At 35.7% G+C, this 14,869-nt stretch overlaps 1 protein-coding gene across 1 annotated transcript; it reads left to right on the top strand.

The window, feature by feature from the left end:
* The first annotated feature begins 4,974 nt into the window (after positions 1–4,974).
* Positions 4,975–11,474, top strand: LOC110460740 (elastase-1-like). Its single transcript, XM_021513844.1, has 6 exons — positions 4,975–5,493; positions 6,211–6,382; positions 7,041–7,131; positions 7,789–7,960; positions 9,874–10,022; positions 11,257–11,474. The coding sequence occupies exons 1-6, from the start codon at positions 5,439–5,441 to the stop codon at positions 11,404–11,406; spliced, it is 789 nt and encodes a 262-aa protein (XP_021369519.1). The 5' UTR covers positions 4,975–5,438; the 3' UTR covers positions 11,407–11,474.
* Positions 11,475–14,869: the final 3,395 nt, after the last annotated feature.

The following is a 14,869-nucleotide window of genomic DNA, read 5'->3' on the forward strand; positions in this document are numbered from 1 at the left end:
CGATACCACCTGGGTCGTTGTCCGAAATCCTCCATATAAAGATTACATACAAGGGGAGGTACCGCCTACCAGGCATCTTCGAAAAACAAGGAACCCCAGGTAATTGTAATTTCATCTGGCAAGTCTCGGTCCTACTGAGGTCAGGGTCACAGTCCTACTGAGGTTAGGGTCACAGTACAGTGGTAGAAACATTTAGGATCATTTTGTATATAGTCTTGTGCTATGAACAAGAGATAAGAAATACCCATTTTTGTTTTTCATTTTTCATCACTGAAATGATAACAAATGTATAAACACGTCCAGGTTCTCATTTTTCATATGAATGTTAATTGTGATAATCGGCCTAATATCTTAAAGAAGTGGAAGAAAAATCTGTGCTTATCATAATATATATTTCAGCAAGTTAGCATTATGGAATGGTATTTCTGAAAATCATGTCAATAAGTTAACTACTGTGTTTATTTTCCCTACCAGACTTATGTAGTCCACCTGTAGTGACTCGGACCTACAAATGTAGCAATAAAACAGAATGTATATGTATTAATTGGTGCTGCGTCATACCTACCACGCTTGTAAACAGTTCGTTGAAGAATACGTTTTTATAAAAATGATGTACTTATATTTTTGTTATCATGTTGTATTGTAATATTTACATTGTGTACTCAATTATGTCGATTATTGAAATCAGTGGTCAGAATTATGTTGTAGAGTGCAAAATTTGTATGAATATTTATTGGTGCTGAGCACTGCTGACTCATGTCTAACTCTCACGCTTGTACACTGTAAGTTGAATATAAATTACATTTTATATAAATACAAATTGTTGTTCTGATTTAAATTGTCATGTTGTATTGATGGCCGATTCTGCTGCTTATAAGCCCCGCACCGTTACAAACAGGAAGGGCTGCAGGTTTGCACTATGTCGCCAGTCTAGCTGTATGACACATTGTCATGGACACACTTCAAATACTCTGTCATCTATCATTGTATGCGGAAGGACATCATATACGTTGTACAATTTGTGCCCGATCCCATGGCTATACATATGTTTAAATCCAAATCTACCTTTGCAAATTGTTTGCGTGTACTTTTTGGGATAACTAGTTCTGATGCACTGGCACTGGTCCAGTTCGCTAAAAGAGACCGAGTTATGGCCACTTGTTTATTGTAAAGCACTTTCTTTGGGACATAGCTGTCAAACATTATGAAGGATAAGTGTTCCAAGGCGTTGAACATTATACGAGTCCTTTCTCATACTGATTGGGGAGCGGGCCGTGAAATGCTTTTGCGNGGAGCTTTTCGAACAACACCTGTAAAAAGCCTGTACGTGGAAGCAAATGAACCATCCCTTTATGACAGAAGAAAAAAACTTTCATTACAATTTGCAGCTCAATTAAAATCAAACCCTAAAAATCCTGCTTTCAACCAAGTATTCAACCCCAAATACCAAAACATATTTACGCAAAACCAAAAACTTCTGCCAACATTTGGTATCCGAATTTTGAATTTCCTGCAAGAACTCAACATAAAATTGACGACCATTCAAACCCCTGATTTTAACTTTACATTACATGAGCGAGGGAAATCAAGTGTTATGCCCAAAAAACACAAATCTTCCTTTCAGGAATGCATTTCGAATTACCCTTCTCATACACAACTTTACACCGATGGCTCCAAAGAAGGTGAGAAAGTGGCAGCAGCCTGCTGTACTGCTAATACTTGCACTTCAGTCCGACTACCAGACGGCGCCTCCATCTTTTCTGCTGAAGCATGCGCCATTGGTTTGGCCCTCGACCATATCGATGAACACCGCATTAAAAAGGCAATTCTTTGTTCAGACTCTCTATTCTTCTACAGAGTTTACAGTTACGAGATCCTAAAAACACACTCGTACAAAACCTTGCTCTTCGAATATCTCGTATATTAAAAAAGTCTAAAAATAACTTTACTATGGCTTCCGAGCCATGTCGGAATTAAAGGCAACGAATTTGCTGACAGGGAAGCAAAAAATGCATTGAATCTCGAACAAACAAATATCAAACTACCATACACAGATTTTAAACCTACTATTCGTGTAGCCATTCAAAATGAATGGCAGCAACGCTGGTCTCTCGAGAGCACCAACAAACTTTTTAAGATACAACCGAAACTTAAAACATCTATTTCCAGTCGGAAAGATCGTAGAGAGGAAGTTGTCCTCGCTCGGCTCCGCACTGGGCACACATTTACTACATTTACAGTGGAACATATTTTAATAGAATGTTCCGATTTTAAACACATTCGTGATAACTACTTTCGAGTCCCGGATATGAAAACACTTTTCAGTTCCGTGGATTCGAAGGCATTATTTAACTATTTGAAAGACATCGGTCTATTTTATAGACTCTGATGTCTTTTAACCCACCTTACTATTTTTGACGTTATATATATATCGCATATTCCATATCATCTATTCGTTATCTCTATTATTATTTTAACCCCCTTTTTATTTTTATTATCTACACATACAATGCGAATGCTTTTAAAATGAACCATTTTATCTGATTTTATCTTCGCTACTCACATGTTTGTTAAAAAAATAAAAAATAAATAAATAAATCACCATGGCCCTAAATGACCACAGCCGTCGATGGGCCGTTAAACATAAACAAACAAACAAACAAACAAAATCAAACATTATGATTTGGTATGCCAGCACATCTTGGCATGACAGAGTGTCAGTCACTGTAGTCGGGTTTTGTGCCATACTATATACAGATACAGAGGTGGGAGACGATTGACTGCTGACAACACTTTGCCTTGTGCAGAGGCGTGGGGCCGAATAGGGGAAAACCTTTAAAATCCTTCTTCTACCGTAGGGATAAAGGGATATAATACCAAATTGGTCTGGAGCATCTTTGGGTCAAGGGGACTCAATTTTGTATAAACGGTGGATTTGGCTCTCCTGGTGGCAGAGAGCTGGGGTTGAATAGGGGAAAAACCTTTAAAATCTTTCTTCTACCAGAGGAATTAAGGGATTTCATCATCAACTTGGTCTGGATCATTGTTTGGTCAAGGGGACCCAATTTTGCATTTAAACCGTGTGTTTGGACCCCCTGGGGGCAGAGTTGCGGGGCCCAATAGCGAAAATGGGCCTAGGGTGATGGTATTTGGCTAGTAACATGCTGGGATGAAGGGCTACCAAGTTTGTTCAAACAAATGACCTTCATTTATTTTCAAGGTCACAGGGGTCAAATATGTTTAAAACCTTTAAAACAACTTCTTCCAATAACCAAACGGTTTTAGATGATGCTATTTGGTCAGGAGCATGCTGGGATGAAGGGCTACTAAGTTTGTTTAAACAAATGACCGTCATCAATTTTCAAGGTCACATGGGTAAAATATGTTTAACCTTTAAATAACTTCTTCTCGGTAACCAAAAGGCCTAGGGTAACGATATTTGACCAGTAACATGCTTAAATGAAGAGCTACCAAGTTTGTTCAAACAAATGACCTTCACCTATTTTCAAGGTCACAGGGGTCAAACATATGAAAAACCTTGAAACAACTTCTTCTGCATAACCAAGAGGCCAAGGGTATTGCTATTTGGTCAGTAACATGCTGAGATGAAGGGCTACCAACTTCGTTTAAATGAATGACCTTGACGTATGTTCAAGGTCACAAGAGTCAAATATGCTTAAAACCTTGAAAACAACTTCTTTTGAATAAGCAAGAAGCCTAGAGTGATGATATTTTGCCAGAAACATGCTGGGATGAAGGACTACCAAGTTGAATCAAATGAATCAAATGAATGACCCATTTGCAAGGTCACAAAGGTCAAATATGTTGAAATATTTCAACAACTTGTGAATAATCTAAAGGTCCAGGGTAGTGATATTAAGCCAGAAGCACGCTAATATGAAAGGCTATACAGTCTGTTCAACTTAAAGTCCTTGTTTGACTTTCAAGTTCAAATGTTTAACATGTTTAAATCTGTTCATTGATTCGTTTGAATCAAACACTGGTATTTTGTTTGTAGCTGTAGATAACAAGTGTAAGATTAATACCAGGTGAGCGATTCAGGCCCATTGGGCCTTTTGTTCTGTTTCACTTTCTGTATTTGACAGTTATGACTCGAACATGAACGTCAAGAACCATAAATCAATATCCTTAGCTTGTCTGGCCTAAAGGGCTAAGTGAACTATATAGACCAACATGTTGTTGTTGTTGTTGTTGTTGTTGTTGTCTGTCCGTAAACTTTAAGTTTATTAAGAATCATAACTAGGTAATGTCTATTCAGAATTGCGAAAGACAATGGGCTGGCCCCTTTCGGGGTCTCATAAGGGATCAGATACAATCTTGTAATGAGTTAGCAGTCGGATGCTTTTGATATTCAATATGTAACAAACTTAGTGAATATTTCACAAATACAGCGGAATAAAACAATAACCGTCAATATATATGACTACATGTACTATAAAAAGTCCGTAGATACTATACCACTTTTGTCATCTGTTTGATTGTCAGGAATAATTGTCATCAGAATAAAACATACCGTAGCAGTCATTCGTCAACGTATTCACTAAATCTTATTACTACAGATCAGAATAAAACCATGCATAGGCAATATCCGTACTTGTTTTCTATTTATAGAACCACTATAGGGATCCATATTTTGTGATTAAGTATCTGAGCAGAATTCTACACTTCTATCAACTTATACCAGAAATCGTATTATACTAGGGTCTTTACATGGAAATATTTACTCCCGGATTCACTCGCCACGGACTTATTGATGACGTATAAATGAATAGCCCTAGAATTAAAACTTTAAAATACATAGATTTTGCATCAGACTTTATGACGAGATGTCCAATTCCGTAGAATTAGCATACACACCTACATGCCGCGTCGGGGGTAAAAGTGGTACATTTCGTAGAAGAAAAATACGTATTTCTAAAGGAAGGTTCTTTCTAAAATAAATCTTAATGGACAATGTTGTCAGCTTTGAAAATATTGTATATAGAAATGTTCCCCTTTCTGGGTAATGATGCTACATTTTGAAGATACAAATGTAATTATGTAGGAATTATATTTATCAGAAGAATAAGTCACTATTGGACATTATGTCTGTGGAAATTTTCATATGGTTAATGATAAATATTCTTGCAGTTTCATTTAGTCATTTAACGACATATGGCAGACTGGGTACGGCTTTACGACTTGTCTCCTTTGACCACCAGTGGCTATCCCATACACAAGTATCTGAGAGAAGAGCATCTGACGGTAATGTCCGTTTGGGTGTATTTACATTCGAGTTATAACTCAACACGATGCTGATGTTTCACTTACGTAACTTGGTGTTTATGAGACATGACAGTACTTCTATCAGTCTATAAATACTGACATCATACCGACTGTACTTCAGTAGATCAGTGACTGCTGTTGTAATTACCAGTATGACTATGACTAAGCAACTGGTGTGCCTTCTGTCTCTGGCCACAGTCGTGTGTGGTATGTATACTTATTTGACCCTGCTTGGGGTATTTTTGATATGATTCATTTGATTTCTTTTTTTTAGTTAGTTTGTTTGATTTGTTTTTGATACTCTTCATTCTCATTTCTTAATTGTATTATTAACTCATAAGCTGCGTTATTTATTTGTATATTTTAATATTATTAATTTTACAAGGATTTATAATATACAAGATTATTTTCATAGTACTTATATGTTTTCGCCTTAAATCTTATCGTCATTCCAAATGAAAAGAAAAACACAGCATTGAAAATAAATAATAGACAAATATATACCACATATGGATATACATAAACTATATTTTCATATACAATTATATTTGAAATACGTCATTGTTTTACATTTAATATTTAATTCTACATTTAAATTCGTTTATCGCATATTTATAAATATATAGAGATGATGCACAGTAAAGTATTCATATTTCAAAGTTTTAGGTGAAAAAAAGGTTTACTTACGGAACATTATACATCTATAATCTTAATTTATTGTCATGGGGAAAATATGAAATGCCCTTTCAGTTTTGAGATATAATATTCTAACCATGAAATAACAATGTTTTATTATATATATCTATAAAGAATGATATGTACTTGTTGATTTGCTAATTAACATGCATGCATAAATCAGTAATTGTTCGATATAAAACTAAAATATATCATAACTAATTGACAATTCAATGTACATGTTGATAGCCAGATTTACCCTTGATGAGCAAATATCTCGCATCATCGGGGGCCAGGAAACAGAGGCCAATGCCTGGCCGTGGCAGGCGTCGCTGCAGTACAGGGACAGCCATATCTGCGGAGGCTCCCTTATTGCACCGGATGTAGTTCTAACTGCTGCGCATTGTGTAGATTTTGGCGTGTAAGTTCGTCTGCTTTGCGTCCATTCCAACAAAGAGACCCTTCGGTCTTTATTATTATATTATTTCTTTTTCCATGTTAATCAGTTAAACAACTTACTACTACATCATTGTTTGTCTTGTATATCATTGTATTTCTAAAAACCGTTGACTATTTTACATTGAAGTTGCGTTATTGTCCTTTTCATATGAACTAAATTCATACAACCAGATAATTATTGCGAAACGCCAACAAACAATAGTTGAAATATTTTCTAAAATGAATTAAATGAGTTTCGAAAATTTTCAGAACTAACGTGCGTTGATTACTTGACATACTGACTCATTATTGTTCGAGAATTTTCCTCATTCCTTTTTTGTGACCAACCGCAGTTTCTTGACATGCATTATGTTGCAAAATGGGAGTCGATAAACAATATCCTTGTCTCTAGCACCGTCTCTGGAAGAAATTTTTCATTTAGACCAATATAATAATCAACTTCTCAACTATGTCATATTTTCAAACTGTTTTACTCAATTTGCCCCTTTTGCAAGTAATCCACTGTTTTTATCATTAGGACGTGTCTTCTCCAATCACACAATAATACTCCTAACAATAACAGCAATCGTTAAGTCCATAGGAACTTACCTAGTTGAATTTAACAAACATATTTTTTCCAGATCCAGTGATTTCTCTATTGTTATGGGAAAGGACGAGCTGGAGGTGAATTCTGGGAAAGAACAAAGAATTCAGGTTTCTGAAATTATCATGGTATGTTTGTTTTCTTAAGTTTAATTACGATCTATGTTAGAAATGAAAGACATATACAAAACCATCCATAAGTGTTGAAGAATGTTATTTGCTGTTCTATATTGATAAATCATCGATGAATATTATCGGTATATCTATTGCTCTATAACGTTTACATACAAGTGTTTTGAGTCAGCTCTATTGATTTGTTATTATTTGTCTATATCTCATCATTTAAAGGCTTTCATAAGAAAGAGACAGCCATGATTTGGTGTTTGTATTAAAATACAATTAATTTTAGCGGAATAAGTTGTCGCCCTTTAGTCGATAATTTTCTTTTTGATAAAAACGTATTATTCTGCTAATAAAATGGCATGATTGAGTAAAGTTGATATTTATGGCATAATATATACCCAAAGTTTTTAAAGACAGCGTTATTACAATGTATGGACTAACGAATTTGTATTGACTAGTGTAGATGTGACGATAATAAAAACATAAATACTACATGTGTTTTATTGGCTTGTGGTGATGTGATGATGATGATAACATAAATGCTACAGATGTGTTATTGGCTTGTGTTGATGAAGTGACTAGTGAAGGGGAAATGTTTAGTGAAGGTATAATGGTGTTATTTATGACTGCAATGGTAAATATACTTATATTGTGTACCCATAGCACGGTAGCTATGATGGTAGCGCTGGAGGGTATCCAAATGACATAGCCATTCTCAGACTAGCAAACGACGCCGAGCTGAACGATAACGTCGAACTTGTTCCTATGACCTCCAAGGGCGACGATTTTGTCGGAAACAATGACTGCTGGCTGACGGGCTGGGGCAAGACAAGTGGTAAGTTTATAATACTGATAATTAGGCAAAACAATTGACGGGCTTTGGCAAGACAAGTGGTTGGTGTATAATACTGATGAATAGACAAAACAATTGACGGGCTTTGGCAAGATAAGTGGTAAGTTTAAAATACTGATAAATAAACAAAACAACTGACGGACGCGGGAACGACAAGTGATAAGTTTATAATACTGATAAATAGAAAAAACAACTGAGGGCTTTGGCAAGACAAGTGATAAGTTCATAATACTGATAAATAAATAAAAAACTGACGGGCTCGGGCAAGACAAGTGGAACGACGATGCTTTTCGTTCTAGTAAAAAAGACAAGTGATATATACGTTTATCGGCGGGTTGGTCGAGTGGTTTACACTCGGGCCTTCCACGCAGGCGGCCGGGGTTGGATCCTTGAAGTCGTCGCACCCATTCACTAAGTGCTTTTCTTTTGCCCAAACAACTCCAATACCCCAGATGGAGTATAAAAGTGTCTGTGATGCATGTTGCGGTATCTGTGCTGTATCATACAAACAAGGTGACACTATAAATGATACCGTTGGAAACACGGTCCCGCTACAAACAGAACACAAGACATTTCCAGCACACACGCAGGCATACACACATAGGGAGATGCTAGCCAGGTGGCATATGACTAGTAGTTAGCGCCTAATAAGGCAGCTCCTGCGAATTCCTCATAATTGTATTGATTACTGTATATGCTAACTGTATTGATTTTATAAATCGTACATCTATGTACTGTAGAGCGCTTTAGAGTGGATTATTCTAGCTAGATAGGGCGCTATATCAAATGTTGTATATCATTATATTATTATTTATGATACTGCTTTTTAATATACCTATTTCGTGGTAAGCAAGTTTAATTCACGATAAATATTACTACATTATATAACATTTTCCTTCACGTATGTAATTCTGCAGACCTTTCAGTGTAATTTTTCTCCCGATATGTGGCATCCGCACTTACTAGGAATGTAGATTTGGAAAATTCTTTATTGAATCGATACAGATCGGTCGTGATAAGTACGATTGCCAATTTGTGATAATTTTACGGGATCATAGAAGTATACAAATAAATGCTACTTCTTTGTGTCATTAGAAGGCCTAGGTTTGTTATTATGCTCTTAAGTGAGTCTTGTTATTTTGTTGGCACTTCCCGAGTTCTCGGTATGTGGACTATTGACATGGTCAGTGTCGTCTATAAAGCAAAACACGCTGATCATTCCGGATTATATGGTCTTATAAACTGTTTACGTTTTGACGCGTTTTATGTAATCTTTCCTTTGGTCATGTTTAGCCCTGGTTCTATCGATTTTTAAATACGGTTTTGTTGATATTTCGATTTTTTCCTGTTGTTAATTATAAGGTGTATTCTCATATTAATGGTAATGTTATGTGAAAATACCTAACGAAAAAATCAAAGGTCAGTAAGAGGCCGGATGTCGAGATTATTATTGTACCCTTTATATCTAAACAGTGTACATTGTATGTTCCTAAAACGGGTGTCAGATAACTACATATTTATTTACTTGAATACCATACGAATTTTTGGTTATGCATTATCCTCTCCTTCTCTCACGCGAACGTTTGCCTCAAACCAAAAGATATTGTGTGGTCAATGTTCGTACCTCAATTTTCACATTACTTTGCTATTCGTTGGTTGATTATCATATGTTCAGGCGAAATTTCAAAATTCAAGATTGCTTTTCTTACATTAACTTAATATTGTATGACATAACTGCATTTTTGAAAAAAAGATGACGTTAACAATATAAATAAGGATGTTGTTCTGATAACTCTAAACAAAATTCTACGTTGATATATATAGCTACTGTATATTAAACACTGACTGAACAAACATTACAATGAATAATTTTTTATGATTTTTCTGATCAACAGCTTCGAGTTCTGTCGCTCCCAAGTTGATGGAAGTCAACATTGACGTCATCACTAACAGCGACTGTAGCCGACTGTGGCGCCGCGTATCAGGAGCTTCCATCTTCAACACACACATTTGTCTGTTTGAAAAGAATAAGGGTTCATGCAATGTAAGTCCTGTCAAGTTCTACTCTCTGACCCGGAAAATCAATAGTTTGATACTCTGTGACATTATGATCATAAAACATTAAATGTATAGGTTTGTTAACGTTCCCGATTTGCGTTTCACGGTTAAACAGTGAATATTTAGAATATCTTACTTTAAAATAATATTGACATATTTATTGCAAATGTATACTTATCATCATTGCTTTATAATCTTGAAGATCAACTTCATTTTACACTGAAAGTTTTAGATACACCTTCAACTTCTAGAGTCATCAATATTACGGTTCTATTTAAACAAATAGATAATAAGTGAAGTTTTTTTTTTATCTAATTAGTCAATTTGAACTTGGCTTGGACAGTTCCATTTGGGAAAACAATGCAGTGAGAAATTTTAAATAAACATTTTTTTTCTTTTTCTTACCACGTTTTCTCCGTTATTAAATAGAATTGCATATACTACAATAAGCTACTTACAATGTATTAAAGCATTTTCGAGAATGTATAAGGCCTTAAATAGTCGTAAATAACAACCTTCCAACTCGTTAAATCATTGACCGGAATACAAAGAAATTTTGTTATCTTGATTCTAACTGGAGGTATCATGTACAAAGCAATGAAGATAATATTACGCAAAAATATATTTATGTTTTAATTTTACATAAAACGGGTCATCTGAGAATGATTTGTTATCAATGAACGTATATGTAATTCATTTCTAGTGTGCTTGATATAGAATTTGAACAATGTTTACAAATATAATTGATGTTAAGCAATTGTAAATGTTACATTGTTATCTATAAGCAGGGAAATGTTAACGAAAGCACAAATACATGTACTTCATAAACCGACGACAGCAAACTACACAATTATGTACTGAAAACATTCAATACATACAGATGCAGCAATACGTCTAATGTAATAATATTACCGGCGTAAAGCTGTCGAGGCACAGTTCACTGATAAGTTACGTTTATAATATTACCGGCGTAAAGCTGTCGAGGCACAGTTCACTGATAAGTTACGTTATAATATTACCGGCGTAAAGCTGTCGAATAATATGTCCAATACAAATGAAAAACAAATCGAGAACAAATTGTAATCAATTGTAAAGCTCAATGATTATCAACTGTTATCTTAAACTCCGGTTACAAATTTGCTTCACCAGCGTTTAAGGTAGCATAGGTCTATCATTTGAGTTAGATCGCCGTTGTCATAACTCTTTTACTTTTCTTTCAGGGTGACAGCGGTGGTCCTTTGGTATGTCGAGTTGACGGTCAGTTCGTTCTGGCCGGTGTGACGTCCTGGGGGAGCAGTTCGTGCTCAGGGTATCCTAGTGTGTACACACGCGTTTCCGAGTACCGTAACTGGATCAGCAACAACATGTAAATCACATGTACGAGCAATGTGCCAGTTCTAACTTGAGAAAATACGCATTATGACAATAAAGACCATACACTGAATTATTGTTGTTATATATTTTTTTATCTAAATGTAGTCTTACCTCAAACATCGCATTAATGTTCTTTTTATAATAAATAAGCATGAATTGTAAGGGAACTATACTTAATGGAAAACATTTATTGACAATAGAGACACATGACCTGCTGCTACATCTCTTGTTGATTCTCTTTCGTTGTAAAATACAGCAGTTTCCATTTAGCATATCAATATATAACTATATTAAATATGTTTACAATCCATTTCTAACGTGTATGACTAAATATGTATGGTTTTACGTTCTGTGTTTCATTAAATTTATAAAATATTTCAGTTGAATTTGAGGAGGATATTGGACAAATCTGTGAAAATAAAACTCCAATATTAAATCGAAATATTAAAGCGCAATATTAAGACCATCTTTATAATTAAGCAAACATAATGTTTCCACACACAAGAAAATGTCAAATCTTCAAACATACTTTTCAAGCTTAAAATACCAACCTTCAAAGGACGTTAGCGGAGCTGATATTTGGGGTTATCTTAGCCCAAATTAAATAATAGATTTCTGTAATTTATATTAAAAAAAATAAGACAAGGAATGCTGAATATTTTTGAGATTTAATTTTCATCTGAGTTATTTTATTATGTTTTAGGACAGATATCACCAATTTCTATTTCCAGTCATCCTCGGCGTTCAGGGGTTCCGCTCACTTACGCACTCTACACCCCTGGAATATGTCATAGCAAAATCGAAGGCTCAGTGTACACCACCTTGTGGATGATACAACAAGACTAGTTTGATCCTTTTATGTACATCAACAGAATGTTGCGGTCGCGTAACGGTAAAAAATGACTTACTTTGAAGTCGGGTGTCGCCGCTTTGTAATCTTCAAAGGACAGGTATCAGCCTAGCGATTGGCCAGGATTTGTTACCTGGGACCAATCAAACAGCTATCTTTGTGCCTTCAAGTTTGCTATGACATATTCCAGGGCATCGTCGGATATCTACGGTTGATTTCGCTTCGGTGAGTACCGAAGCGAAATCAACCGTGATTATCCGACGATGATTTCAGGGGTGCAGAGAGCGTACGTGAGCGTAACCCCTGTATGTAGATGATGATATCCAGTAGGCTAAATATGGTGTCAAAATGAGAAAGAGATCATTTTTATAAAGTTGCTAGAATTCGATATTTCTCAGGCCAAAACAAAGGTAATAAAAGTCGTTATTACTATATTGACTCTAAAAAGCAATTTTAGAGGATGTTGGCATATAAAACAAAGACATATTTGAAGCCTTGTTACCTCAGGAGCTTAAGAAAGCAATTTAATTGGATGGTGCTAAATACCCAATAGAAAGTAATTTCTGCTTGATTACGTTTGAAATAATAATGATAAGCCTTTTTGTCCAACAGTGTTCTTTGACTATTTGTCAATATCAGTAACATTGAAGCAATCTGCGTGTGGATGTAAGGATAATGATCATACACATTTGGTCGTTACGACGTAGCCGCCACACAACACAACACGTTTGGCGCTGAAGAACCGACTTTAATATAACAAATGACATTGCCATTATCTAATAGGGAGTTTACCTTTACGTAGGTTTCCTATGTGCTATTTGTCTGTGCAGCTTCCTGATTTGTATTGATTTATCAATATTAAACGCATGTGAATTGAATTCGTATTTATTCAAATAAAGATAAGCATCACAATCACAAGATCATTATAGATAGCCATCATTAAAATATGCACGATGAAGTATAAGGGGATACACAACATTTAATGTTGTAATACACAGAAAGTCTCATAATAATGTGGTTGTTTTATTTCAAGTTTTGCTTACAATATGTATCCATCAGCAAAACCATATTTAAAAGTAGAACATCATACTGTGTCGAGTGGAAACCATCATCGAACATAACACGACAAAGATAATTAAAACTAAGCAAATCATTTCTGAGCCAACATATTCTGCTGACGTTGGAAACATGTGCACACTTCGTAGGTAGAAATTCGTCTGCCGATTTATGTCTAAAATAATATGACCATCTATGCTTTTCGGGCGCTTTTCTGTTAATTGTTCTGTTTCCTGAACGACCATAAGTTGATCAAGTCGAACGAGACAATCAGTAGAACCGGAACACACAGAGCCAGAACACCTATAAAGCCGATCGTTTCGGCAGATTGTCTCTCGTCACCAACACTGATGAGTTTCCTCTTGGAAATACTGGTTTCTTTCTTGTTCACTGTAAGTTCCTTTGCTAACTCTTTCACCAGTTCCACCAGCGCTTCATGAGTCAAGTTTTTACTGTTTGATGAAGAGACATTACACAGACATGGACACATAGGGGGCGCTGTGCTCGAAGTGGTGTCTCCTGGCACAGTTAACGAAGTTGTAGGTGTCCTTTCTGACACTGATTGCGTCGTAGTGTCGTCAATACACACTGCTGGGTACCCTGAATGAAAAAAGACAAATCAGTCTTCTAAGCCATTTCAAATATATAATGATCAATGAGAATAGTTTGACATTTTATCTGTCACTAGGATATTATTACACGTACAGTAACACTACTACCTACTCTACCAATGTAGGTAAGGTAGAGTTATATATCTGATATTACACGTACAGTAACGCCACTACCTACTCCACCAATATAGGTAAGGTAGAGTTATATATCTGATATTACACGTACAGTAACACTTCTGCCTTCTCCACCAATATAGGTAAGGTAGAGCAATATATATGATATTACACGTACAGTAACGCCACTACCTACTCCACCAATATCGGTAAGCTAGAGAAATAGATCTGATATTACACGTACAGTATCACCACTACCTACTCCACCAATATCGGTAAGGTAGAGAAATAGATCTGATATTACACGTACAGTAACACTTCTACCTACTCCACCAATATAGGTAAGGTGGAGTAAGATATCTGATATTACACGTACAGTAACACCACTACCTACTCCACCAATATCGGTAAGGTAGAGAAATAGATCTGATATTACACGTACAGTAACACTTCTACCTACTCCACCAATATAGGTAAGGTGGAGTAAGATATCTGATATTACACGTACAGTAACACCACTACCTACTCCACCAATATCGGTAAGGTAGAGAAATAGATCTGATATTGCACGTACAGTAACACCACTACCTACTCCACCAATATAGGTCAGGTAGAGTAAGAGATCTGATATTACACGTACAGTAACACCACTATCTACTCCACCAATATAGGTAAGGTAGAGTAGTATATCTGATATTACACGTACAGTATCACCACTACCTACTCCACCAACATAGGTAAGGTAGAGTTATATATCTGATATTACACGTATAGTAACACCACTATCTACTCCACCAATATAGGTAAGGTAGAGTAAGTGATCTGATA

This window comes from Mizuhopecten yessoensis, unplaced genomic scaffold (genome assembly GCF_002113885.1).
Source record: "Mizuhopecten yessoensis strain PY_sf001 unplaced genomic scaffold, ASM211388v2 scaffold10477, whole genome shotgun sequence".
NCBI classification, from domain to species: Eukaryota; Metazoa; Mollusca; class Bivalvia; order Pectinida; family Pectinidae; genus Mizuhopecten; species Mizuhopecten yessoensis.